The sequence below is a fragment of the Leucoraja erinacea genome, chromosome 2 (assembly GCF_028641065.1).
Source record: "Leucoraja erinacea ecotype New England chromosome 2, Leri_hhj_1, whole genome shotgun sequence".
In the NCBI taxonomy this organism is placed as follows: Eukaryota; Metazoa; Chordata; class Chondrichthyes; order Rajiformes; family Rajidae; genus Leucoraja; species Leucoraja erinaceus.
This window is the reverse complement of record NC_073378.1, coordinates 96750860-96776339: the sequence shown is the minus strand read 5'-3', so window position 1 is coordinate 96776339 and position 25480 is coordinate 96750860. Positions and strand designations below refer to the sequence as shown.

Sequence of the window (25480 nt, the reverse complement as noted above, 5' to 3'; positions counted from 1 at the left end):
GGCTTTCCTCTGATTCTCTTGTGTCATTATTGATGGCTTTCTCCCTGGGACGTAGAGTTAAGTCCCTGTCCCACTTTCACGTCCTAATTGGCGACCTCTGCCAAGTTTGCCCTTGACTCGTACTCGCAGCATGGTCGCCACGAGGTCGTAGGAGGTCTTTGTAATTCTTCCTCATGCTCGTGAGTGGTCTCCGCGTACTCGTGGTCTCAAATAGGTCGCAGTGTTTTCTCCAGCCTGATAAAAAATGTCCACGAGTATAAAAAAAAAAGGTCGGCATGGAAAAAATTGGATACTTTTTACTCATAGGTAGTCGTAGGTCAGTAACTGGCCCGAGACAAAAAATGCAAACATGACATTTTATCATGTGATCATTTTCCGCTCGTAGCTAGTCATAGTTGGTCTTAGGTGTGCAAGACTGAAGTCGAGGGGGGTCGTAGGAGGTCGTAGACATAGTCGTGGGAGGTCGTATTTTACTTCGGCGAGTCAACACGACCTTGACATTTTTTTCAACTCGTCTAGGGTCTTTTAAACTCGTGGATTAGGTCGTCCAAGTGGGACAGGACCTTCACTTGTTCTGCCCTGAAGCAGCAGTCCATGTATTTTGGCAAAGGTGTTGCATTCTAAAATAGGACAATTCTTTCCTTTCCTTTATGCCACTAAATTAATTTCCTAGCTTTAGCTTAGTTTAGATTAGGGATACAGTGAGCACCGAGTCCGCACTGACCAGCCATCCCTGCACATTAACACTGTCCCACAAACTAGAGACAATTTTACAATTATATTAAGCCAATTAACCTACAAATCTGTATGTCTTTGGAGTGTGGGAGGAAACTGAAGATATCAGAGAAAACCCACTTGGACACAGGGAGAACGTAAAACTCCATACGGATAGCACCCGTAGTCGGGATCGAACCCGGGTGTCGGGCACTATAAGGCGGCAACTATACCGCTGCGCCAGGTGCTGCAGCGTGAAATTATGTCACTTCAAAAACAAGCTATCAGCACGTTATCTAATTGATCTTTGACAAACAATTCAGGACAAAAGTTTATTGCATGCTTCAAGGTTTCTGAAAACTTGTACATGTTACTTCCATCACGGGACCTGTAAATGTATCCAATGACTCAAACAGCGTATCTTTATCCACAAGTGAGATCCATAGAATCATACAGCACGGAAACAGGCTTTTACGCAAACTCATCCATACTGACCAAGATGCCCCATCCAAGCTAATCCCATTTGTCCCTTCTAGGCCCATATTCCTCTAACCCTTTCCTATCCTGGCACCCGTCCAAATGACTTTTTAATGCTGCTATTGTACTTGCCTCAGCTACGTCCTCTGTCCACCCAATGAAGGTTGCTGAATCCTACCTTGTGCTTTTATATGATATTTTACATATTTTATCCCTGTTTAAAGATTGTTTTAACCCCAACAGAGCTTTGATGCAATTTGTCTTCTGACTATGAATTAATTGATAAGAACAACAATATATTACCAGATTTTTTGGTTTTGACAACGTATTGATTAGATGCCCTAACTGATTAGATGGTCTTTAATTATTTATGCGGCTGGTATATTTAGTTTATCGAATCTTTTCAAATTGGACATACAAAAAAATCTCACTCCAAGATTACTAACCCACTATCATTGGTGGAACATTTAAATGCATAATTTCACTATATTAATTCAATCAATGTTTATTACCAATTGTTTTTATAGCGGACATTTAAGGGCCTGTCCCACTATGGCGACCTAAATTGCGAGTTTAGAAGAGTTTGCGCTCGCAGCATGGTCGGCACGTGGTCATAGGAGGTCACTGTAACTCTCCTTCATGCTTGAGAGAATTTGCCGCATACGCAAGCCCCCAGTTTGGTTGGAATAGCATGCTTTAATTAGTAAAAATGGGTCACTTTTGAACTCAAGTTGTATGGTAGTGGGGTCGCCATGTAGTTATAGTAGGTAACTGATTAGATGGTCAATTCCTTTACTGACCGGGCATTTAGTTTCGAATCTTTTCAATTGGACATACAAAAAAATCTCACTCCAAGATTACTAACCCACTATCATTGGTGGAACATTTAAATGCATAATTTCACTATATTAATTCAATCAATGTTTATTACCAATTGTTTTTATAGCGGACATTTAAGGGCCTGTCCCACTATGGCGACCTAAATTGCGAGTTTAGAAGAGTTTGCGCTCGCAGCATGGTCGGCACGTGGTCATAGGAGGTCACTGTAACTCTCCTTCATGCTTGAGAGAATTTGCCGCATATGCAAGGCCTCAGTTTGGTCGAGGAAAAATTTTCAGCATGCTGAAAAGTTTTTCGCAAGTAAAAATTGGTCGGCATGGTTCTTTTGAACTCGTAGTGTAGTGGTAGTGGGGTCGCCATGTAGTTATAGGTAATCGAGGTAGCCATAGGCAATCTCCTTTACTGACCGGGCATTTTGATTGGCTCATTGGGGAAAAAAAATGAAAGCACGGGTTTTCAGAACCAAGAAAATCCGACCGGTAATGCAAATGCCCGCTAAACTTTATTAAAAGTTGTCTGTCTTCTTAAAAGTGTCTCCACTCCTCTCCTCCTCTCCCCTCCCTCCCCCCCCCCCCCTTTCCCCCCAACCCCCTCCCCTCTCCCCCCCTCTCCCCCCCCCCCCCATCCCGTTCGCTAAAGGACTTACTGTACACTGTGCCAGCCATCTTTTACCTTCCTGTTCATCGCGGGTGTGAATTTCAGACAGCGCTCCCCCGCTCTCCCTGGCCCCCGCCTTTGCGATGTGTGTGTGTGCTGATGGTCGATCCAGCTCGCGGTTTCATCGCTGATGGTCGATCCAGCTCGCGGTTTTTCAGGCGAGTGCCCTCGAGCTTGAAGGTCGAAGACAGTTGCTGGAAAGTCGCGTTAGTGGGACAGACACTTTACTCTTCTTCTTAAATTTCAATTCCATGAAGTATTATAAGGACCAACAAATGAGACATTTGAGCAAAAAATGCAGGATGGATGCGGTAGTAATAGAGAGAATACACACGCTATTCACTAGAATATTACCTGGAATAGAGGACTATAATGTTTTCTCACTCACTGGAATGATCTACTAGAAAAGGCATTGGAGGCAGTTGCAATTCTAATGTTTAAAAGGTGCCAGGACAGGTACTTGAATAAGAAAGATGTAGGGATATGGGCCTAATGCAGGCAAATGGTATTGGCATAAGTAGGCATCAAGATTGGCAAGGGCAGGGTGGGCCAAACAAGCCCATTTCTGTGCCATACATTTCTATGATTGTATTCCCTCTGGTCTCATGCAGGTTTCCTGTACTTGAGAATGGTATCTGTATTGCAGGCTGTTTTTATACAATTGCAAAAGTTACTTCACCGATGTTGGTTTCCGTGTTGTTGTGTGAAGTTCTGTTCGAAGGTAGCCACAGAATGCCGGCTAACTCAGTAGGACAGGCAGCATCTCTGGAGAGAAGGAATGGGTGACGTTTTGGGTCGAGATCCTTCTTTCATTTCTGTTCATTGTTGTTAAGGTAGCAGAGGAGTCTAATGTATTGGGTACATTGCTGAATTGTACTGACCCTGTTGCCTCAAATCGGGTAAAATGTAGGAGGTAAGATGTACATATGTTAGTCTATCCAATTGTACGAGTAGTCAACAATATCCATGTTTATATTGGAAAAAGTTAAATTCGGTATTGCAAAACAAAACTAAAATCATTATTACTTTTTTCTCCAGTTACTTTGAAATCGAATGGGAATGGTATCCATGAAAACGGCATAGCACCTCAACCAAGATACCATCTCCAAGAGGGAGAACTTCTGCTACAAGTAAGACTACTGATTTTTTTTAAACATCGAAAAGAAGCAACCATGTTTGGAGATGTTCTCAAATCTCTAGGTTGCTATGGTTATGTGATAATGCAATAATGTTTTTCTTACTTTGTGGTATCTGTGCATTATCTTATTGTTGGCAGGAGTTGCAGAATAATCTGATTTTTCTTGCATGCCTACTAGCACCACACCCTGAAGTATGGATTATAGTGAATAATTAAATTAAATGAAAATAAAGTTTAATTTTTTATGATGGAGGATGCTGGACTTGCTTAGTCTAATAATTGTTTTCAGTCTGGTGTCATTTCAATATGAAAATGGTGAGGATCCTGAAAATCAAAGTAAGAACTTAAAATGATGGAAATAAGATCAAGTAGTGTGTTGAGTAAAAATGTTAATTTTCTTCATCAAAGTGTTGTATGTCAAGTCAAGCCAAGTTTATTCGTCACATACACATATGAGATGTGCAGTGAAATGAAAGGTGGCAATGCTTAAGGATTGTGCAAAAAAACTACAAAACAGAATGGAACAGAAGCAGCAATTACCTATTTGTGGAAGGAAAAAAAAGAAAAAAACAGCAATTTTAAAAAGACACCACACAACAGTAGTTTGGTACAGTAAGTTAGTCCCTGGTGAGATGGGAGTTTACAGTCCTAATGGCCTCTGGGAAGAAACTCCTTCTCATCCTCTCTTTTTTCACAGCATGGTAACGGAGGCGTTTGCCTGACCGTAGCAGCTGGAATAGTCTGTTGCTGGGGTGGAAGGGGACCCCCATGATCTTGTTGGCTCTGGAGTTGCACCTTCTGATGTATAGTTCCTGCAGGGGGCGAGTGTAGTTCCCATAGTGCTTTCGGCTGAACGCACTACTCTCTGCAGAGCCTTCTTGTCCAGGGCAGAGCAGTTCCCAAACCAGATTGTAATGTTTCCTGACAAGAAGCTTTCTACAGCCACTGAGTAGAAGCACTGGAGGATCCTCAGGGACACTCTGAATTTCCTCAATTGCCAGAGGTGGTAAAAGCGCTACCTTGCCTTGCTCACCAGTGCGGCAGCGTGTGTTGTCCATGTCAGATCCTCTGAGATGAGGACTCCCAGGTATTTAAAGCAGCTCACCCTATCCACAGTATCCCCATTTATCTTCAATGGTGTGTGTGTCCTCGGATGTTGTGCCCTCCTAAAGTCCACAATCAGCTCCTTAGTTTTTTTGATATTCAAGAGGAGGCTGTTGTCCTGACACCAGAGTGCTAGATCAGCCACCTCCTCCCGGTAGGCCTTCTCATTGTTATTGGAGATCAGGCCCACCACCACAGTGTCATCAGCAAACTTGATTATAGAGTTGGAGCTGAACCTAGCCACACAGCCATGTGTGTACAGGGAATACAGTAGGGGGCTGAGTTCGCAGCCCTGGGGCGATCCTGTGCTCAGGGTGAGGGACTTTGATGTATTTCCTCCCATCTCGATTACCTGGGGCCTGGCGGTAAGAAAGTCCAGGACCCAGGCACACAGGGAGGTGTTGAGCCCCAATTCCAGCTGCTTCTCAGCAAGTCTGGTGGGGACTATCGTGATGAAGGCTGAACTGAAGTCTATGAACAGCATCCTCACGTAGCCCCCCTTCTGGCTGTCAAGGTGAGAGAGAGCGGTGTGCAAGACTTGGGAGACCGCATCGTCCCTGGATCTGTTCGGACAGTATGCGAATTGTAACGGGTCCATGTTGCAAGGGAGGAAGGCGCAGATATGTTTCTTGACCAGCCTCTCAAAGCATTTCATGACTACCGAGGTGAGGGCCACCGGACGGTAGTCATTCAGACAAGCTGGGGAGGCATTCTTTGGTACAGGTACAATGATGGATCTTTTGAAGCAGGAAGGGACAACGGACTTGGCCTGGGAGAGGTTGAATATTGTAGTGAGCACCGGAGCTAGCTGCGTAGCACAAGACTTAAGTACTCGCCCCGAGATGCCAGCTGGTCCTACAGCTTTCCTCGTGTTCACACGTGTCAGAGCCCTCCTCACATCGTGCTTGGACAACGAGAGTGTGTACCCATCCCCAGCGGTGGCTCTCCCTCCAGCTTCGCTAGCCAACGTGCTGGCAGAGTTGTCATTAGCCGGCAAGCCTGAGGTGGTGTTGCCCGTCTCGAAACGAGCGTAGAAAGAGTTCAGGTCATCAGCTAGGGAGGTGTCGGCACTTCCGGTTGAGGTGGGGGCTGCTCCGGTAGTTGGAAGAGTTAACTACTGGCATGTGGTAAGCATTAGAGGCTTAAATTTGGCGCTTCAATGGTTTTGCATCCAATGATGCTGTTTTTACTGCAAAATTTGTGGTTTTCATACGATTCTGGGGATTTACACGAGTTTGTGTTTGAGTCAGAGCAGTTACAATTAGTTACTTTCGGTTTAGGATCATTGAACCTTTCCCTGAGGCACATGTGAGATGAACGGACTAGTATTTCTTCTGTTTATCAGTTGTCCGCTGTCGAAGAGCCAGTTACAATTTTCGCATTGTAGTCTCTAATATTTTAGCTCGGGATGTTGGAACTTTGCATATAAATATGTTATTTAAGTTACGCTTGACTCCAAATTATAAATCAGTTTCATTACTTATTGTCTGCTGAAGCTCGGTTGGTAGCATTCATGGCTCTGAGTCGGAAGGTTCCAGATTCAATGCTTCAATTCAAAAACGTGCACACATAATTCTCAGTGGAATCTCCCAGGAATACCGAGGGAACGTGATGTTGAACTGAGCCCCTTCTACATTCTCAATGGATGTAAAAAGAAAAGGCCGAGTGGTGGTAACAGACGCTGATATAAATAGGTAGATGGCCTGTGTGTCGATAGTGCTGAAGGACCTGTTTCCATGCTGCTTGGTGTCTCACTCTGTGACAAATCATGACAGCAATTTGAAAAAGAGCAAGGGAGTTCTTGCTGATGTGATTGTCTCTACTTGTCTTGTACCAACATAAATTAAATAGTTAAGAGAAGAACATATTCTGCTTGAGTAGCTTACAACCTACCAATATGAACAATTAAATTCTCCAATTTCAATTATACACCTATAAAATTCCCTCTCTTTCTCCCACTAGCCCACCCTGCCAAGCATCCTTTTAACCCACTTTCTCCCACAACCACAGTCACACTGTTCCGCCCCTATATCTCACATGCTCATCTTCCATCCCTGAGTACTATATTTCCCTTTAATCCCCACCCCCCTGTGCCCTTCTATTTATATCCATCCCGCTGATTTAACTTCACAGCTCCTCTTTCCTTATCTGACACCTTTTGGACTCTTTTTCCTCCCTATCCTTTGTCAATATCTCCACCTATCTGCCGATCATCCCCCTCACCTGTATCCACCTATCACTTGCTTCCTTGCTTTGATCCACCCCGCCTCTTACAGATTCCTCCCCCCTACACCCACCTAGTGTACTCCTATCAGTATGGAGAAGTTGAGCCAAATCAGCAACTGTTCCTTGGCTCTGCTGATGGTGCCTGACCCGCTGAGTACCTCCAGCACTTTGGTTTTTTTTGCTCTAAATTAAGGAGGTTATTGATTATTATCACATTGCCGTTTGTAGGTGGCTAATGCAAACAGACTGGCTGCAAAGTTTGAGCAACTTGGAGGAACTGTGAGGAAAAGGAGGGGTGAAATGTAAAGGTAGAAGAGAATGGGAGAGGGAATTATTATTCAATCGTTGGAAACAGTAGCGACGCAGTGGTGCTGGTTTCCGATGGGCACGGTGGGAAAGCGGCAGATAAAAGGAAAGTTTAGGACTGGGACGGGAGATAAAAATACAAACAAGTGGAATGAAGCAGGGTGACTGGGTTGGTTGGAGATGATGGGAGAAATATGTGCAAAATTTACAGCATTGGTTGCATCGTGATTTAAATGCCACATTCGTAAATATATATTTTTGAGTTCTGATTCTTGCAAATTCAATAAGTGGTAAGGAGTACTGTTAACTGTTATTTGATGACCTTTTGCAAGATATCATCTTTACAAACTTGCACTGTGTGAGTAAAATGTTGAGTAGAATTTCCTGTCATTGACAAGCCATCAAACTTGCCCTTTGTGGATTCTCCACTGTTAGCTTTCTATTAAATGTTGGCTTGACCTTCTTGACAGTAGAGCATTAGTCACCTGTGCCATTGGTAGGGATATCAGATTAAGCCACAATTATTAAGAGGGCCCAGTAGACCATAAACTCAGGCCCAGCAGACTAGAACCTGGCAAAAATTTTAATGGGAAAAAGCCAAGAACATTCCAAAACTAACTAAATAATACAAATAATGAAAAAAAAATCTTAAATTTTTTTAAAAAGATATCAAATTGAATATTGTTTAAATGTTGTTTGTTAATTTAAAAGAAATGTCACCTCCCTGGTACCCACTCTGTCCCTTGTAGCTATTCCTCCACACTCCTCCAATGAATGGGGTAGCTGTTTATGAGCCAGGTTCAACCAATTCCCCATTTAACTCCTGGAAAATTATCCTAACTTTATGATCCTGTCAGGAAATTGCTAACGAAGGCCAGAAAACCTGTTACTAAAGGGTCTGTCCCACTGCGGGGACCTAATTTGTGAGTTTAGAAGAGTTTGCGCTCGACTCAAACTCGCAGCATGGTCGACGCGTGGTCACAGGAAGTCCTAGGAGGTCATTGTAACTCTCCTTCATGCTCGAGAGAAGTTCCCGCATACTCGCGGCCTCAGTTTGGTCGAGGAAAATTTTCAGCGAGTAAAAATTGGTCTGCATGGTTCTTTTGAACTTGTAGTGCAGTGGTAGTGGGGTCGCTATCTAGTTATAGGCAGTCGAGGTAGCTGTAGGCAATCTCCTATGCTGACCGGGCATTTTAATTGGCTCATTGGAGTTTTCAGAACCAAGGGAAACCGACCGGTAATGTTAAATGCCCGCTAAACTTTATTAAAAGTTGTCTGGCTTCTTTAAAATGTCTTCTCTCCCCTTCGCTCCCCATCTCTCTCCTTCTCCCCCCCCCCTGTTCTTTAAAGGACTTACTGTACACTGTGCCAGCCGTCTTTTACCTTCCTGTTCATCGCTGGTGTGAATTTCAGACAGCGGCCCCCGCCTTTGCTGTGTGTGTGTGTGTGTGTGTGTGTGTGTGTGTGTGTGCGCGTGCGCGCTGACGGTTGATCGAGCTCGCGGTTTCATCGCTCACGGTCAATCCAGCTCGAGGTTTTTCAGGCGAGTGCCCTCGAGCTTGAAGGTTGAAGACAGATGCTGAAAAGTCGCGTTAGTGGGACAGGTCCTTTATTCACTTGTAAATCTTGCTTATGGTAGCACATCAATTGGGCAAATATTGATGTAGGCTTTTTCTTAAATGTTGTGTACTATCAGAGAGAATTAAAGCTGTAATTGTGTTCTCAAATCTGTACTTAAACGTTGAATAATATTTGGTGAATGACTCCGTTTTACGTTGATGTTGTTGGATGATTTCATTCATTTCTGCCAAAGGAACTGTGAAGCTCATCAATGACTGGGGAAAGGCGAGATCATGGACCCTGTAAATTATTCAATTAGATTGGCTACACTTGCATTGTATGTGTTCAAGTAAATAGTAAATAAAGATATACTCTGTGTAGTCGGGAAGGGTGGGAATAAGGTATAAATAAATGGGTGAAATAGTTCTATTAAACTTGTTAAACTTGCTCGATCGCACTTGTGAAGTGCATGCAAACAACACCACTTTGAATAACACAGATATGTGCGCATTTACTGCCCAAGACAAAAGTCTGAATTTGTAAAGAAGGTGAAATCAATACCCACTGTACTTTGGTTAATGTTAGTAGCAGTGAGCTCAATAACTCAATTATGTAATTGCTGCTTTATTGTTCACTTGCAGCATTATGGCATGGGTGTATTATGACAGTGAAGAAATGAACAATAAAGTAGGTGGCCACAAATACTTGAAGAATTTGAGCATGCATTTCAAATAGTACCTATGTAAATAATTTGGGTAATTTGTTGTCAAGCTGGACAAGTCAGAAGTCGGTCAAAGACATCTTGAATCCTGGCACCATTGGAGGCAACAGACCATCCTCAAGTCTTGCCCGCTGCCACAGAATCTCCTATCCACACCTCGGACAATAGAGTCATCCACCACTATGGCTCTGACCTACGACGGTCTCGCCGGTCGAGTCTCATCGCTAGGATTGGAGCCGCCGACCTGTCCGCCGCTCGGACTGGAAGCGTCGTCTGCCCCAACAGCTCACAAGAGGGTGTACCTGTTTTCATTAGGTACAGCCATCGGGGTCTCCTGCACTCCACGTTTACTCCTCTTTCTCACCCACCTTCGCTCCTCCGGTATCCTTGGCGTGACAACCTTAATGAAGGTCTTGTCCAGGAAACTCATTTTCCCGGAAGGCCCTGAGGTCATCCAGCTGCTTCTCCACTTCCCCAACGCGTTCATTCAGGAGCTGCACATGGACACAATTTCTGCAGGTGTAGTTTCCAGAAGCACCAGCGGTGTCCCTGACTTCCCACATCTTGCAGGAAACACATTGTACCAACTTGCCTGCCATTTCCTGGACACAAATCACAAATTGCGATCAAGTGCCTCTTTGCCTCAGCCTCCTCGCCGAAGACTCTTGAGCCAAAGACACACTTTACTCACCAGGATTCTTGAGCCAAAGACTCGCACTTTCAATAGCACTATACTTCCAACAATGTAACTTACAGATGTTTGCGTATGGCATTGTATCTTTATTTTTATTGTCTGAGTTGTAAGATTTAACAAACATATCGCTTGTGCAATTTTAATTTCTTTTAACGTTTCACGTCAATGTAAGGATATTTGATTGATTAAAAACCCCTATTACATAAAAATAAATTGTTATTCTCCATGAAACTTAAAGTTTTGTCTCGGCCTTTGTTGGTGCTCTTTAACTTGGCCAGTAAACGTTTCAATATGCCATTTACGATTAGTTATTTAACCTCAATATGTGCATGTGAACATGTTTGTTCTTGCACAACTGTTTTGCCATTTTTTTTACCAGATTAAAATATGCTCTTCTTCCAACACTTCCTTGAATTCAAATGATATGTCCGTGTTTGGTCTCCAACTCTATAGTTCGTATCAGTCCTTCCTCTCAACGTCTGCAGACTTTTTAAAAGATCACTTGTCATCACTTTATTACTGCTCCTTAATTCACCTGAATGTAGGTGTTTTCAACCCTGGTGGTATCCTATGTTGCAGAGATTGATGTTTCAGCAAGGCTCCTTAATAAGCAAAATCTTTATTTATCATACAATGCCATCTCATACTTGATGTTTATTGAGGAAATGTTTTCCTTGTTTTCAAAGCTGCCCCTGAAAGCATATGGCAAAATTCCATTGCAAATAGTTTTGTGTTATTGACGTGCACCCTTCAAAACAATTACATGGTTTGATGTTTAGATTATCCTTTTATATAGTTTAGTTTAGTTTGGTTTAGAGATACAGCGCGGAAACAGGCCCTTCAGCCCACGGAGTCGGCACCGACCAATGATCCCCGCATATTAACACTATCTTACACCCACACTATGGGACAATTTACAATTGTCAATAGGCTGTGGACGAGTGAGTATGAGTATTTGAGCCACCGCCTTCAGGACAGAGCCAAGGCAATGGTCCACAGGTACACCATGTTCGTGAGCGCCCGTAACTAGGGACCAGTGCTCCGGGTGGTGTTTTCGAAGGGGCGAGATCTATGTGAACACGTGATTTGATGCCTGCCATCAGGGACGGGATGGGGGTGGGATCCATGTGTACGTGATAGATGCGGGCTGCCATCCGCTCACAGACATGCGTCCTGGCCCCTACGCAGAACAAGGTTGCCGACCCCCGAACTAAAAGAAAGTTACTATTCCTGAATCTGATGGTGTGGAGTACAGGATTCTGTGCCTCCTGCTTAATGGTAACAGCGAGATCGGTGCATGACCCAGAAGGAGGAGATCCGTAATGGATGATGCCTCTTTCTTGATGGTTGGGAGGTGTTGATGATAGATGCCTGCTTCTTGAAGTCGGGATGCTTTGCTCGTGGTGGATGGGCTGAATCCACCACTCTCTGGAGCCTCTCGCATTCCTGTGCATTGGAATTGCTGTACTAGGCCATGATCCAACCAGTCACGATATGTTCTATGGTGCAGCTGAAAGAAGTTTAATGGTATTCAGTGACATGCCATACCTTTTTAAACTTTAATGAAATTAGAGGCACTGGTGAGCCAGCTTTGTGATTGCAACTACAGTGGCTTGCAAAAGTATTCATTCCCCTTGAACTTTTCCACATTTTGTCACGTTACAACCACAAACGTAAATGTATTTTATTGGGATTTTATGTGATAGACCAACACAAAGTGGCGCATAATTGTGAAGTGGATGGAAAATGATACATGGTTTTCAAATTTTTTTACAAATAAAAAACTGAAAAGTATGGCGTGCAAAACTATTCAGCCCCCCTGAGTCAATACTTTGTAGAACCACCTTTCACTGCAATTACAGCTGCAAGTATTTTGGGGTATGTCTCTACCAGCTTTGCACATCTAGAGACTGAATTTTTTGCCCATTCTACTTTGCAAAATAGCTCAAACTCAGTCAGATTGGGTGGAGAGCGTCTGTGAGCAGCAATTTTCAAGTCTTGCCAGAGATTCTCTATTGGATTTAGGTCTGGACTTTGACTGGGCCATTCTAACACATGAATATGCTTTGATCTAAACCATTCCATTGTAGCTCTGGCTGTATGTTTAGGGTCGTTGTCCTGCTGGAAGGTGAACCTCCGCCCCAGTCTCAAGTCTTTTGCAGACTCTTAACAGGTTTTCTTCCAAGATTGCCCTGTATTTGGCTCCATCCATCTTCCCATCAACTCTGACTAGCTTCCCTGTCCCTGCTGAAAAAAAGCATCTCCACAGCATGATGCTGCCACCACCATGTTTCACAGTGGGGATGGTGTGTTCAGGGTGATGTGCAGTGTTAGTTTTCCGCCACACATAGCGTTTTGCATTTAGGCCAAAAACTTCAATTTTGGTCTCATCTGACCAGAGCACCTTCTTCCACATGTTTGCTGTGTCCCCCACATGGCTTGTGGCAAACTGCAAATGGGACTTCTTATGGCTTTTTTTCAACAATGGCTTTCTTTTTGCCACTCTTCCATAAAGGCCCGATTTGTGGAGTGCACGACTAATAGTTGTCCTGTGGACAGATTCTCCCACCTAAGCTGTGGATCTCTGCAGCTCCTCCTGAGTTACCATGGGCCTCTTGGCTGCTTCTCTGATCAATGCTCTCCGCGCCCGGCCTGTCACTTTAGGTGGACAGCCATGTCTTGGCAGGTTTGCAGTTGTGCCGTACTCTTTCCACTTTCGGATGATGGATTGAACAGTGCTCCGTGAGATGTTCAAAGCTTGGGATATCTTTTTATAACCTAACCCTGCTTTAAACTTCTCCACAACTTTATCTCTGACCTGTCTGGTGTGTTCCTTGGGCTTCATGATGCTGTTTGTTCACTAATGTTCTATAACAAACCTTTGAGGCCTTCACAGAACAGCTGTATTGATACTGAGATTAGATTACACACAAGTGGACTCTATTTACTAATTAGGTGACTTCTGAAGGCAATTGGTTGCACTGGATTTTATTTAGGGGTATCAGAGTAAAGGGGGCTGAATACTTCTGCATGCCACACTTTTCAGTTTTTTATTTGTAAAAAAATTTGAAAACCATGTATCATTTTCCTTCCACTTCACAATTATGCACCGCTTTGTGTTGGTCTATCACAAAAAAATCCCAATAAAATACATTTACGTTTGTGGTTGTAACGTGACAAAATGTGGAAAAGTTCAAGGGCTATGAATACTTTTGCATGCCACTGTATGTGCTGAGACCATGAAAAGTCATCCTAAATGATATCACCCAGCCATTTGAAGATCTATGAAGATTGCAAACCATTTTTATTTGCTTCTTATCAATTTATCCCAATTGTATTCTGTGAAAACAAATGGGTTAGGAACATTAAGTTCAGTTTCTAAGTGAAGATCTAGTGGTAAATACTAAAAAAATAAAATCCTATTCAAATATATCAACTTTGTGTTTTGATATAACGTATAAGGAAACAGATAATTAAATTGCTTAAAGTTCAAAGAAAGCATTCCAATGCATGCATGTTTTTCATGTTGCAACACAATAGTGGGATGGCCTGCTCCTTTGTTATAGATCATAAGATCATAAATGATTGCGGTATAATTAGGTCATTCAGCCCATCAACTCTACTCTGCCATTCAATCATAGCTGATCTATCTCCCCCTCCTCACCCCATTATCCTGCCTTCTCTCCATAACCTCTGACACCCGTACTAATCAAGAATCTATCTATCTATCTCTGCCTTAAATATATCCACTGACTTTTCCTTCACAGCCATCAGTGGCAATTTTTCTTTTATTACATCCTTCTATACATCAAATTTATTTGAAGGAACTTCTCTCTATTTTGTGCACAGGAGTGGAATAGCATCCCCAAAATCTTTTAATTTACCTCTGAAGTATAACTGTAGTTTGGTAATGCATTCACTTCCTAAATTGCGCAACTTGGACAAATATTGGTTCAACTTGCATTTACAGAGCTTGCAGAAATGCAACAGAGCCCTGAAGCACTTTTTTTTGGACTGTGACCTGACATTTTCAGAAAGCAGCAAGCAACCTAAATTTATCACTCAACTACCCTCCAATTCTGCACTATTAAGCAGATTTTGCATTAATTTGAAAGTCACTTTAACTTGATCAGCAAGGCTCATTGCAATTCTGGACCCTCTGACTGTAAATTGAATCACATTGCAGAAATTGGGAAACATTCTCTGCCCATAGAATTACTAACACGCTAAACTCTGCATCCTCGGCCCAAACCGCTTTCAAAATTATCAGACACTCTGAAGACACACACATGCCTCTCACTTTCACTTAAAATAGTTAAACGCACAAAAATACTATTAAATTGATTAATGAAAAAAAACAAAAAACACCACACATTTAATTTATATATTTGAAACTATTTGTTTATATTGAAATGACTTGAGTTGAACAACCTGAGTTGGGTCCAAACTTCGGCATGTTCAATGGGCAAACAGAAAGTTGTGAAGAAATTAAAACATTGAGAGGGTTAATAGGCCTGAAAAGTCTGAATCTTTGTCTGACATTGTCACTGGTTATATGGATAAATGTAATCAATGTTTTTTTTCCATTGTAAAAAATTATTCTCTACCTGCTGACAGTGCAAAAGTTAATGTGTAATCGTTTCTGGACAACATGTTTATACATGCTGTGTGTTGATATGCTGGCCACTACTTTGTGTCAGAGAAAATAAAAATAAATTGCATAATATAGTCTGAAAATAAAATTAATATAATGATCTTTTCAAATGAACGCAGACATTTTGGTCTAGCGTTACAGAACCTCGTCACATGTTTGAAATTTACTTAAGAATTTTAGATTCTCCATATGGCATTAAAAGTGTTTCAGTAAACAATTGAATTTAAGCTATGTTCTCCAGAGAGACAAAAATATCTATTATTATACTGAAAGTCTCAACTTGACCACTTCCTGTCTACATTGTTAATTGATTTTAGAAAAAACACGGCCCTATATTACGATGATTCTTTTCGCCATCTTACTCACAGTCTTCCCCCGCTGCAGCAGCTCCAAGGATTTTTCCGATTGCTGAAAAATAAAAAAAGTTATGAATGTTTAAAAAAATCTTGAGATCAGCTGATCGGTCCTCTCGACTGTCAATCACCATGATGACGGTAACGCCACTTCCAGGGGGGGGGGGGGGGGGGGACTATAAAGCCCCGGATGCTGGAAGTGAGTCAGTTTACTCTGGAAGATTATGAGGGAGAGTCCACAACTGTGATTCTATGAGTCAACTGAACTGTGAGTCAACTGAACTGTCAGTCTACTGAACTGTGAGACTGCAATGTACTTGCAATAAATTATTTGTTAGCCCTTAATGAAAATGAAATGAGTTGTTTGACCTGCTCTGTGCTTGAAACTGAAATGGAAATGGAAATGAAATGAAAATGAAATAAGTTGTTTGGCCTGTCCTGTGCTTGAAATTGAAATGGAAACGGAAATGAAATGAAAATTAAATTACTTGTTTGGCCTGCCCTGTGCTTGAAATTGAAATGGAAATGAAATGAAATGAGTTGATTGTCCTGCCTAAAACCAATCATTTCGGCCCAAAAGGCCCCTATTGGCAGGAGCATTTTGGCCCAAAAAGCCCGTGCCGGGCCAGGAAAAGTTCAGAAAAAGTGAAATTTCACTGAGATTTGACAGATTTTTTTTTTTAAGATCCATTTGGCCAATCAGGCCTTTACTCGCCCAGGGCCTGCCAGCCCACCAATCCATTTGGCCCACAATGTCCATACTAGCCCTCTGGTAACCAGTTCGTTCGGCTCACAACACCCATACTAGTGCTCCAGAAAGCCCCCCACTGGCCACCAATATTGGAATCTGTGTGAACATGGGACCCAACAGGTCCCACAGTCTAGTCTTCTTTAAAAGTCAATTCTCAGATAGTGGGAATGAAGTACACAAAATAAGACATTTGTGTAACATTTAAAAGCAAACAAATATTGAGAACAAAGATGCAAGAGGCTGCAGTTGCTGGAATCTTCAGCTAAAAACAAAGTGCTAGAGGAATTCAGCAGGTCAGGCAACATCAGTAGAGGGAATGGACAGATGACCTATCGGGTCGGGACCATGCTTCCAACTGTTCTCAAATATTGAGAACATATAGATGTTTGTGTAATCTTGTGGTTTGAACTTTAAAGTATATAGCAGGCCAGTGAATGTCTGTAAACAGTGTAAACATTTCCTAACTTAAATTAGAAATATTCATACTAATGTGCACTTTTATAAGCACAAGATGGCTGTTGGAGGCAGTTGACAGTCTGCGATTATAATGTTATCAGCGCTTGAGAACAAGCTGAATGTTTTAATGCTGTATCATGGTGGTTTGATTTCACTTTTTGACATTCACGACTGTTAATTAGAATGTATGAATAGAATCGGGAATATCCGAATTGATTTCATATCTGCCTCTGTTCATTCTTGTCCTGTAGGTTATTTTATGATAGACACATTTATTTTGCCAACATGTAAAAATCACACAGATCTGCATTGTATAGCATCTGCAACACGCTTGTCCGATTCTTCCAATGAGTTTGTTTTTTAGTCCTCCTCATTTTCCCCAAACCTCTTGCTTTATGTGGCTGGCACACTGTCAAATTTGGTTCTATACAACAACCATCTCCATTGATGGGTACACAGAACAAAAATAAACTCATTAACACTTTGAGTACATAGTAGAATAGTTTGGCCAATGTCATTAATACATCACCTCAACTATTCCCTATATCTTCACTAACTCCACTTGGATATTGTTACAGTAACATATGCCAAGTTCTTGAATATTTCTAGCAAATGTTAAAAATCCATTGTAATCATTGTCATGTCATACAAAGCTATTAAGTATGATTTGCCTAAAGCAAATGTGTGGATTTCAGACTCATGGTCATGCAGCACAGAAACAGGCCCTTGGGGCCCATCTCACCCACGCTGCCCAAGATCCCCATCTAAGCTAGTTGATTTGACCGTGTTTTACCCATATTCCTCTGAACCTATCGTATCCATGTACCTGTCCCTTAAATGTTGTTATTGTGCTCGCCTCAACCACTAAGCCTCACAGCTCGTTCCATAGACGAACCACTGCCTTTGTGAAAAAGATACACATAAGGTTCCAATTCATTTTTTCTCCCTATTTCTTTAAACCTATGTCCTCTAGTCTTGATTCCACTTTCCCAGGAGAAAAAAAGCTTTTGTGCAGGCACCCTATCTATGCCCTTCATAATTTTACACACCTATATCAAAATCAACCCTCTGTCGCTTATGTTTCAAGGAATAAAGTCTTAGCCTGCCCAGTACATCCCCATAACTCAAGACGCTTGAGACCTGGCAACATCCTTGCAAATCTTGTCTGCACTCTTTCCAGGTTTTTGACATTTTTAATAGAGCTCGGCGACCAATACTGGACATGATGCTCCAAGCGTGACCACAGAACATCCCAAATCCTGTACTCAATGCCCTGACTAATAATGGCCAGCTGACAAAAGCTTTCTTCACCACTCTGCCTACTTGTGATGTGACTTTTGGTGAACTACTGTACTTGTACTCCGAGGTCCCTCTATCTACAGTAGAATGCTCTCCAGGGCCCTACTATTCACGGTGACAGTCTTGCTCTAGTTTGACTTACCAAAATGCAACATCTCACACTTATTTGAATTAAATTCCATGAGCCATTCCTCAGCCCACTTTTGCAGCTGATCAAGATGCCATTGTAATTCTTGATAACCTTCATTGTCTACAACACCACTTATTTTAGTGTCATCTGTAAACGTACAAACCATGTATTCGACCTTCTCATCCATATTGGTAATATAGATAATAAACAGCAAAGGGTCCAACACCAACTGAGGAAAACATTTTTCACACAGAGAGTGGTGAATCTCTGGAATTCTCTGCCACAAAAGGTAGTTGAGGCCAGTTCATTGGCTATATTTAAGAGGGAGTTAGATGTGGCCCTTGTGGCTAAAGGGATCAGGGGGTATGGAGAGAAGGCAGGTTCAGGATACTGAGTTGGATGATCAACCATGATCATATTGAATGGCGGTGCAGGCTCGAAGGGCCGAATGGCCTACTCCTGCACCTATTTTCTATGTTTCTATGTTTCTAACACCAACCTCTGAATCACACCAAGAGTCAGCAAAGGATGAAGTCACATAGACTTATGTTCACTAATTTGGCCTCATCGATCTTCCTGGTTCCTTCTTCAAAAAAGTCTAGCAAATTGGTACGACATGGGTCTCCAAACCACAATGCCATCAGACTGCTGAAGGATCTCAACCCGAAACATCACCTGTTCCTTTTCTCCAGAGATGCTGCCTGACCCACTGAGATACTCCAGCATTGTATGTCTATCTTCGGTGTGAACCAGCATCTGCAGTTTCTTCTTACACTTTATGCCCACAGATGTCGAAATGGTCCCTGCCCTGGAGTTCCCCCGTGGCCTCAGATTCAAAGTAAATGTATGCGTGTGCAATGGCACTTTCATTTCTAACTTGCGTAACATCTGACTTACGTAAAGGTTAAATATGTCAAGTAGTGTCTGCATGAAGAAAGTTTATTTCCCTGACATGAATCATTAAAAGGCAAGGTTAAAAATGATGCTGCAAAGCGCTGTCTCGAAATTTCAATACCAGTTGATAGCTCCAAGCAGCAATGTACAATTGCTGGATTTGCCTCCACAAAGTTTCAAAGTAGTGTCGAACTTGCTGTCGCTTCGTAGTAACATGTTTAATGCTATTGATTCGGGATCTAATTCCAGGGGTGGGTTCCCACATGATGTTATGTTGGTTCTCAATGGGTTAAGATTATTTGTGTTGTGTTGTGGTGAAATTTTATTTGCAAGAACAGCTAACAACATTATTTTCGCTTGGGTAGTTTACACCCCAGCGGTATGAACATTTACCCACAATTTTAGGTAGTCCCTGCTTTATCCTTCTTTCCCCTCCCCTTCCCAGCTCTCCACAGCCCACTGTCTCCGCATCTTCCTTTCTTCTTCCCGCCCCCACCCTCACATCAGAAGAAGGGTCTCGACCTGAAACGCCACCTATTCCTTCGCTCCACAGATGCTGCCTCACATGCTGAGTTTCTCCAGCATTTTCATCTACCTTCGATTTTCCAGCATCTGCAGTTCCTTCTTAAACAACATTCTTTTATTGCTTTGTATGAATCAACTAAAGGCAGAATCTCTTGGTCTAGGAGCTGTGGAATTTAATCCAAACCCATTTGCTTGTCTGCCAAGTTTTTAATGTTCTATTTGCTATCACAGAAATCACCATGAACTCTATTGATTGTGAGTGTAGATAAATGGCCCTTGCGTGACTTATCAAGTAAGAGTTGCTGTACAGGGGAAATCTTGTCCAAACATTATTTGATTGTGACTTATTTATACTGCAAGTGTTGAGGCTTTGAAGCTATATTACTACCGCTGTTTTTGTTTTGTGTTTTCAATCCACAATATGCTGAACTGCATTTTACATCTCAAGTGCGTGAGATTTCTAAAAACATTAAGATTTCTAACTTTATTTCCTCAAATCTTGAGACAGATTGGCGTTAGTGCAATATAAATGTTAAATATAATTGTGCATGTACCAAGTTCTGCATCAGAGTACGTATCAATACATAGACATTTATACTTTTTAGTTTAATTTGATGATAATCAACCAGGCCAAAAGTTTAAAATCTGCAAAAGAAAAAGATTAAAAAGCAATCTTATTTTGCATCCTGTATGAAGAAATATTATTGTGGAAACATTCCTTTTATATTTCCCCACATCCTGCTCCATAACAGATGGGAAGGCAGGCAAATTGGTTTACAACTAAATAGGAAGTGAATGCATGTACATGGAAAGATCCGTGTACCACGTGGTTTCTACTGGTGTGTGACTAGTGTTGTAACGTTATTTAAGAAGGGCTGCAAGGACAAACCTGGGAATTGCAGGGCAGTTAGTGCAACAGCAATTGTGGGTAAGTTAATATTCTGAAGGATAGCATCTATCGGCATTTGGAAGGGAAGGACGGATTATGGATAGTCAGCATATTTTTGTTTTAGGTGAAATCATGTCTCACCAATTTGTTGATTTTTTAAAAAGAGGTCATCAAAGGGCAAGGCAGATGATGGTGCCTACATAGACTTTAGTAAGTTCTTTGACAAGGTCATGGTAGGTCAGTTCAGAAGGTTAAATCCAAGGTGAGCCATCCAACTGGATTCAATATTGGCTTGGGGAAAGGAGTCACGGGATAGTTTTTGTGAGCTTGTTTTTCTAAAATGTTCTAAAATTGGAGGCTGGTGACGACTGGTGTGACACAGGGACGTGCAAACACCTGCAAACACTGCTGGTTGTCATCTATCTTCAAATTGGATGATAATGCAGTTAACATGATTAGTAAAATTGCAAACAAGACCAAAATGTGGTGATTATAATGGAGAGTGAGGAAGGTTATCGGAAGTTTACAAAGAGATCTGAGTAAACTAGAGAAGTGGTCCAAGGAATAGTAGATATAATTTAACTCTGTCAAGTGTGAGGTGGTGCATTTTGGAAAGTCAAATGAGGGCAGGACTTAATAAGCAAGTAAATGATAGGGCCCAGAAGAGTTGTAGAGCAGAGAGATCTACGGTACAGGTACACAGTTCCCTGAAAGTGGCGAGGTGATACAGATAGATAAGATGATCAAAAAGGCATTTGGCATGCTAACCTTTATCAGTATGCATGAGTACAGGAGTTGGGATGTCATGCTGCAACTGTTCCAGATGTTAATTAAACCACATTTGTGGTATTGTGTGCAGTTCTAGGTTTTTCTCTTGTAGGAAGAATGTCATTGATAAAGGTGTATCCCCAAATTTGTAATTAATTTGTTGCAACACTCACTTTATAAATCTGAACTTTCACTGTAACAATATATTCTGCACTCTGTTTATTTACTCTTTATTCACTGCCTATTATACTCATTAATGATATGATCTGCCTGGATCGCACGCAAAACAAGTTTTTCACTGTATCTCACTTTACATAGAACATAGACCAGTACAGCACAAAATCAGGCGATCTGAAGGTCGGAAACCGCGGTTCCCCCTCCATCCCCAACCACCTCCCCCCCCCACCCCCCCCACCACCCCCCCCCCACCACTGACGCCCCCGCCTCCTCTCACGGAGTCGCCGACATACTCCACCTTGGAAGCGACAGCAAGCAAGAGGGAAGGGACCCCAAGGTGACTGAGGGGGCACACTGAAGCAGCCTGAAGAAGGGGCCGGATGTCGACTACCCATGTTCTCCAGAGATCCTGACCCGCTGTATTACTCCAGCACTTTGTGTCCTTTCAGTGGGTGAAGAAGAGCTCGCTGGTGCATCTTGCGAGTCGGGAGTGGCGCCGGAAGCCGTGGCTCTAAATGGCCTGGGAGGTGACGGAGACGATCGGCAGGTCATTCCATTCACATTCAGTTTGCATGTTATATTTGTTGTGTTTATGTTTCTGGCACTCCATGGTGTTTCAGAGACATTAGTGGGCCAGTGGTGTATTGTGGTTTCATTGTCACATGACCTCTGTAGTCCAGAAACACAGATAATCCAGAAAGGCTCTGGAACCTAGGGTGCCAGAAAATCGGTGTTCAACTTGTATTGAAATCTTTCTTGTAAAGAAAATCCCACACTACTATTTGGGTTGGACAATTATGGAATGGTGACATAATTCCAGTCAGGACAGTGTGCAACTTGAGGAGCAGGTGAAGATGATAGTATCCCTGTGCATCTGGTGCCTTTGTCATCTTGGTGATAGTGGATAGAACATGGTGTCAGAGTATCCTTGATGCATAACTACAGCCACTGTACCCAGGTGGTGGAGAGAATGAATCATTAGGTAGCTTGATGGGTTGTGAATTAAGGGAAACCATCTGTCCCGTTCGCTGTTCAGATGCTTCGATGTTGCTCTACTGGCATCGTGGTGGATACAGCTGGCGTCCTGGTGCCATCGCAACAACCTGGAGCTCAATGCTCTTAAGACAGTGGAATTGATTGTAGACTTTAGGAGAGCTCCCCCTCCCCTCACCCCACCCACCATCAACAGCACTACAGTCACATCTGTGGAGTCTTTTAAGTTCCTGGGAACCATCATCTCCAAGGACCTTAAATGGGGGGCTACCATCGACTCTACAGTCAAAAAGGCACAACAGAGGATGTACTTCCTACGGCAGCTGAGGAAGCACAATCTGCCACAGGCAATGATGGTCCAATTCTATACAGCCATCGTAGAGTCTGTTCTCACTTTCTCCATCATGGTCTGGTTTGCCTCAGCCACCAAACCCATCTGGAGTCTACAGCGAATCGTCTGATCAGCTGAGAAGATTATTGGCTGCAACCTTCCCTCCATTGACGAACTATAAACTGCAAAGGCCAGGAAGCGGGCGGGTAAGATCATCTCTGACCCCTCTCACCCTGGCCACAAACTCTTTGAATCACTTCCCTCTGGCAGGCGACTCCGGATTGTCAAAGCTGCCACAGCCAAACATAAAAACAGCATTTTTCCACGAGTAGTAGCTCTACACAATAACCAAAAATCTGTAGCCTCCTTTTGCTCTGGTATTTTATTTAATTCACGTTTGGAGAAGATAATTTCCTGGCACTTTGGTAGTGCAAGTGTACCTTGATGCTGTGCAGCTCATGCCTAAATTTTGTCTTGGCATCATTTCACACTGCTTCATATTCCGATGAGCTGTAAATGGTACAGCAAGTAATTAATGGCATAAATGGCTTTTTGCTTTAATTGTGATTTGAATGTACATGGAGTTGCCTTGCTCATTTAAGTAGCACCCTGGTGAGATGTTTCAGAAATGGCGTGTACAGATCTAATCTCCCTAACTATGCAAGAAATTATTTGCAGCAGGGAGAGTTAAGGGCCTGTCCCACTTGCTGATTTGTTTGGCGACTGCCGGCATCATTGACTGACAAATCAGGTCACCGAAAAATTTGCGGCGTGATGACGTATGACGCGCGGTACTTTTTCAAGTGTCGCACCATTTTTTTTGTCACAGCTGGATTTTGAAATGTTCAAAATCTTTTGGCGAGACTGATATGCCGGCAGTCGCCAGAAAAATCGCCGTGGGACAGGCCCTTAAAACAAAGACCATTGACTCCTGGAATGGGGAGATTTTGTTGTACAAGGAAAATAAAGATCGAGTGGACTGAGTACATGCTCTCCTGCAGCGATCTCATGCTCTCCTGTAGTGAGTGCATGCTCTCCTGCAGTGAGTACATGCTCTCTTGCAGTGATCTCATGCTCTCCTGCAGCGATCTCATGCTCTTCTGTAGTGAGTGCATGCTCTCCTGCAGTGAGTACGTGCTGTCCTGCAGTGATCTCATGCTCTCCTCCATCTATCTCATGCTCTTCTGCAGTGAGTACATGCTCTCCTGCAGTGAGTACATGCTCTCCTGCAGTGATCTTATGGGACTTGACAGGGTGGATGTTTCTCCTGGCTGGAATGCGGAGAACTGGGTGTCACATTTTCAATTAAAGGATTGGTCATTAAGGACTGAGATGAAAATAAATTGCTTCTCCTTGAGAATAGTGACATTTCCGATTTTTCTATGGAGCATATTTTCAATGGATGGAAATATTTAAGATTGATCAGTAGAAGTAAAACAAGGGATGTGGGGTTAGTGCAGGCAGGTGACACCGAGGTAAAAGATCAACCAGGGCGTTATTGAATGACAGATTAAGCATGAGGGGCCGAATGGCCTGATTCTCCTGTTTCTTATGTCCACCTGATGTAAGCTGGAAATGGATTGTGCTTCTACACATTCTCTGGGGGTTGCGAATGCATGCAGATGCAACGTATTTCTCATCTGAATATATTTTCCTTCATAATCCAACCAACGCTCCCTCTCGTCCCCTCCGACCCGACGAGCTCGTATCAAAACTTCTCAGCAATTCCCCCCATCTGATTTAATATTGAAACATTCATCCTTTTTCCTGTAGTATTATCAAAATTGTTTCCTGATAGTGCACAAACTGCTGCATTTTCATGTTGGCAACAGAAACGTGTTGTCATCTCAACCATGGGGACATTTTGCGATGGGATATTGAATGTTTTCAGAAATGTATGTTGGAGCAGTTCGCCGTGGCAGATCCATGACATTTTGGGGCAAGACACTAGATTCTGTTGGGCCATGTGTGTGAGATATACAAACAAGCTCAGAATATTTTCCTGTCTGGCCTCTTGTGGTGCTGCAAACTGGAAATTATGCAGCAAGATTGTGGAGAGGAAGTTGGTAAAGAGGGAAAGGAGAGGGTACAGTGTTTTGATTGATATTGTGGCCCAACATTTGATGGTGGAGGGAGCTCATGCTTGGTTTTGTTGACTCCTTTCGGAGGGCCGCTGAGAAGCCGAGGCCGGAGCCTCGTGGGTCGGAATCCGGGCCTCGCGGGTCGGAGCCTCGCGAATCGATGAAGCCCGCGGCCAATGGCCCCTGGGTCCAGCATGAATGCCTCAAACATATCACCCCCCCCCCCCCCCCCCACCCCCCCCCCCCCTTCTCAGAAAATGACAGCACCTGGTTTCTCACTTCCCCAACGTAGCTACATTCCCAACCTAAACTGTTTGCCAACCACATCCCTGCCCCCAAATCCCTCTTGCCCCAGAAATGTGCAATGTCTTGTCAGGGATACCAGGGCATTGGGTGTGGCTGTGGTAGCCAACAACTAAACAGCCAGGGGCCTGGGTGCTGGACCCAGGCTGCACTAGAATTTCCTGGCACAAGTTGTAACATTTGCCTTGACAATGTTTTCAGTCTCTGTTTATTCACATGCTAATCTCGTAGTTGTCTTCCCATGACTGCCCCAATGAACAGTTTCTTTTTCCAGTCCTCTCAGTAATTTTGATATAAATTGCAATTAATGTATTGTCACAGGAAATTGCAGCCATTGACATTGCTGAATGTTCATGCTTGTGCTCAATCTCTTCAAACTTCCCTTCAGAGTAATTATCTTATCAGAGTGCCGGTTGCAGTTCCCAAATTGCTCACTGAC

General features: G+C 42.8%; 1 protein-coding gene across 1 annotated transcript in view; it reads left to right on the top strand.

Annotated features, from left to right (window-relative positions):
• Positions 1 to 25480, top strand: part of LOC129712915 (aryl hydrocarbon receptor-like) — a 174236-nt gene that overhangs the window by 65441 nt on the left and 83315 nt on the right. Inside the window, exon 3 of the mRNA XM_055661675.1 lies at positions 3727 to 3818. Within this exon, the coding sequence (XP_055517650.1) occupies positions 3727 to 3818 (92 nt within the window). The remainder of the gene's footprint in view (positions 1 to 3726; positions 3819 to 25480) is intronic.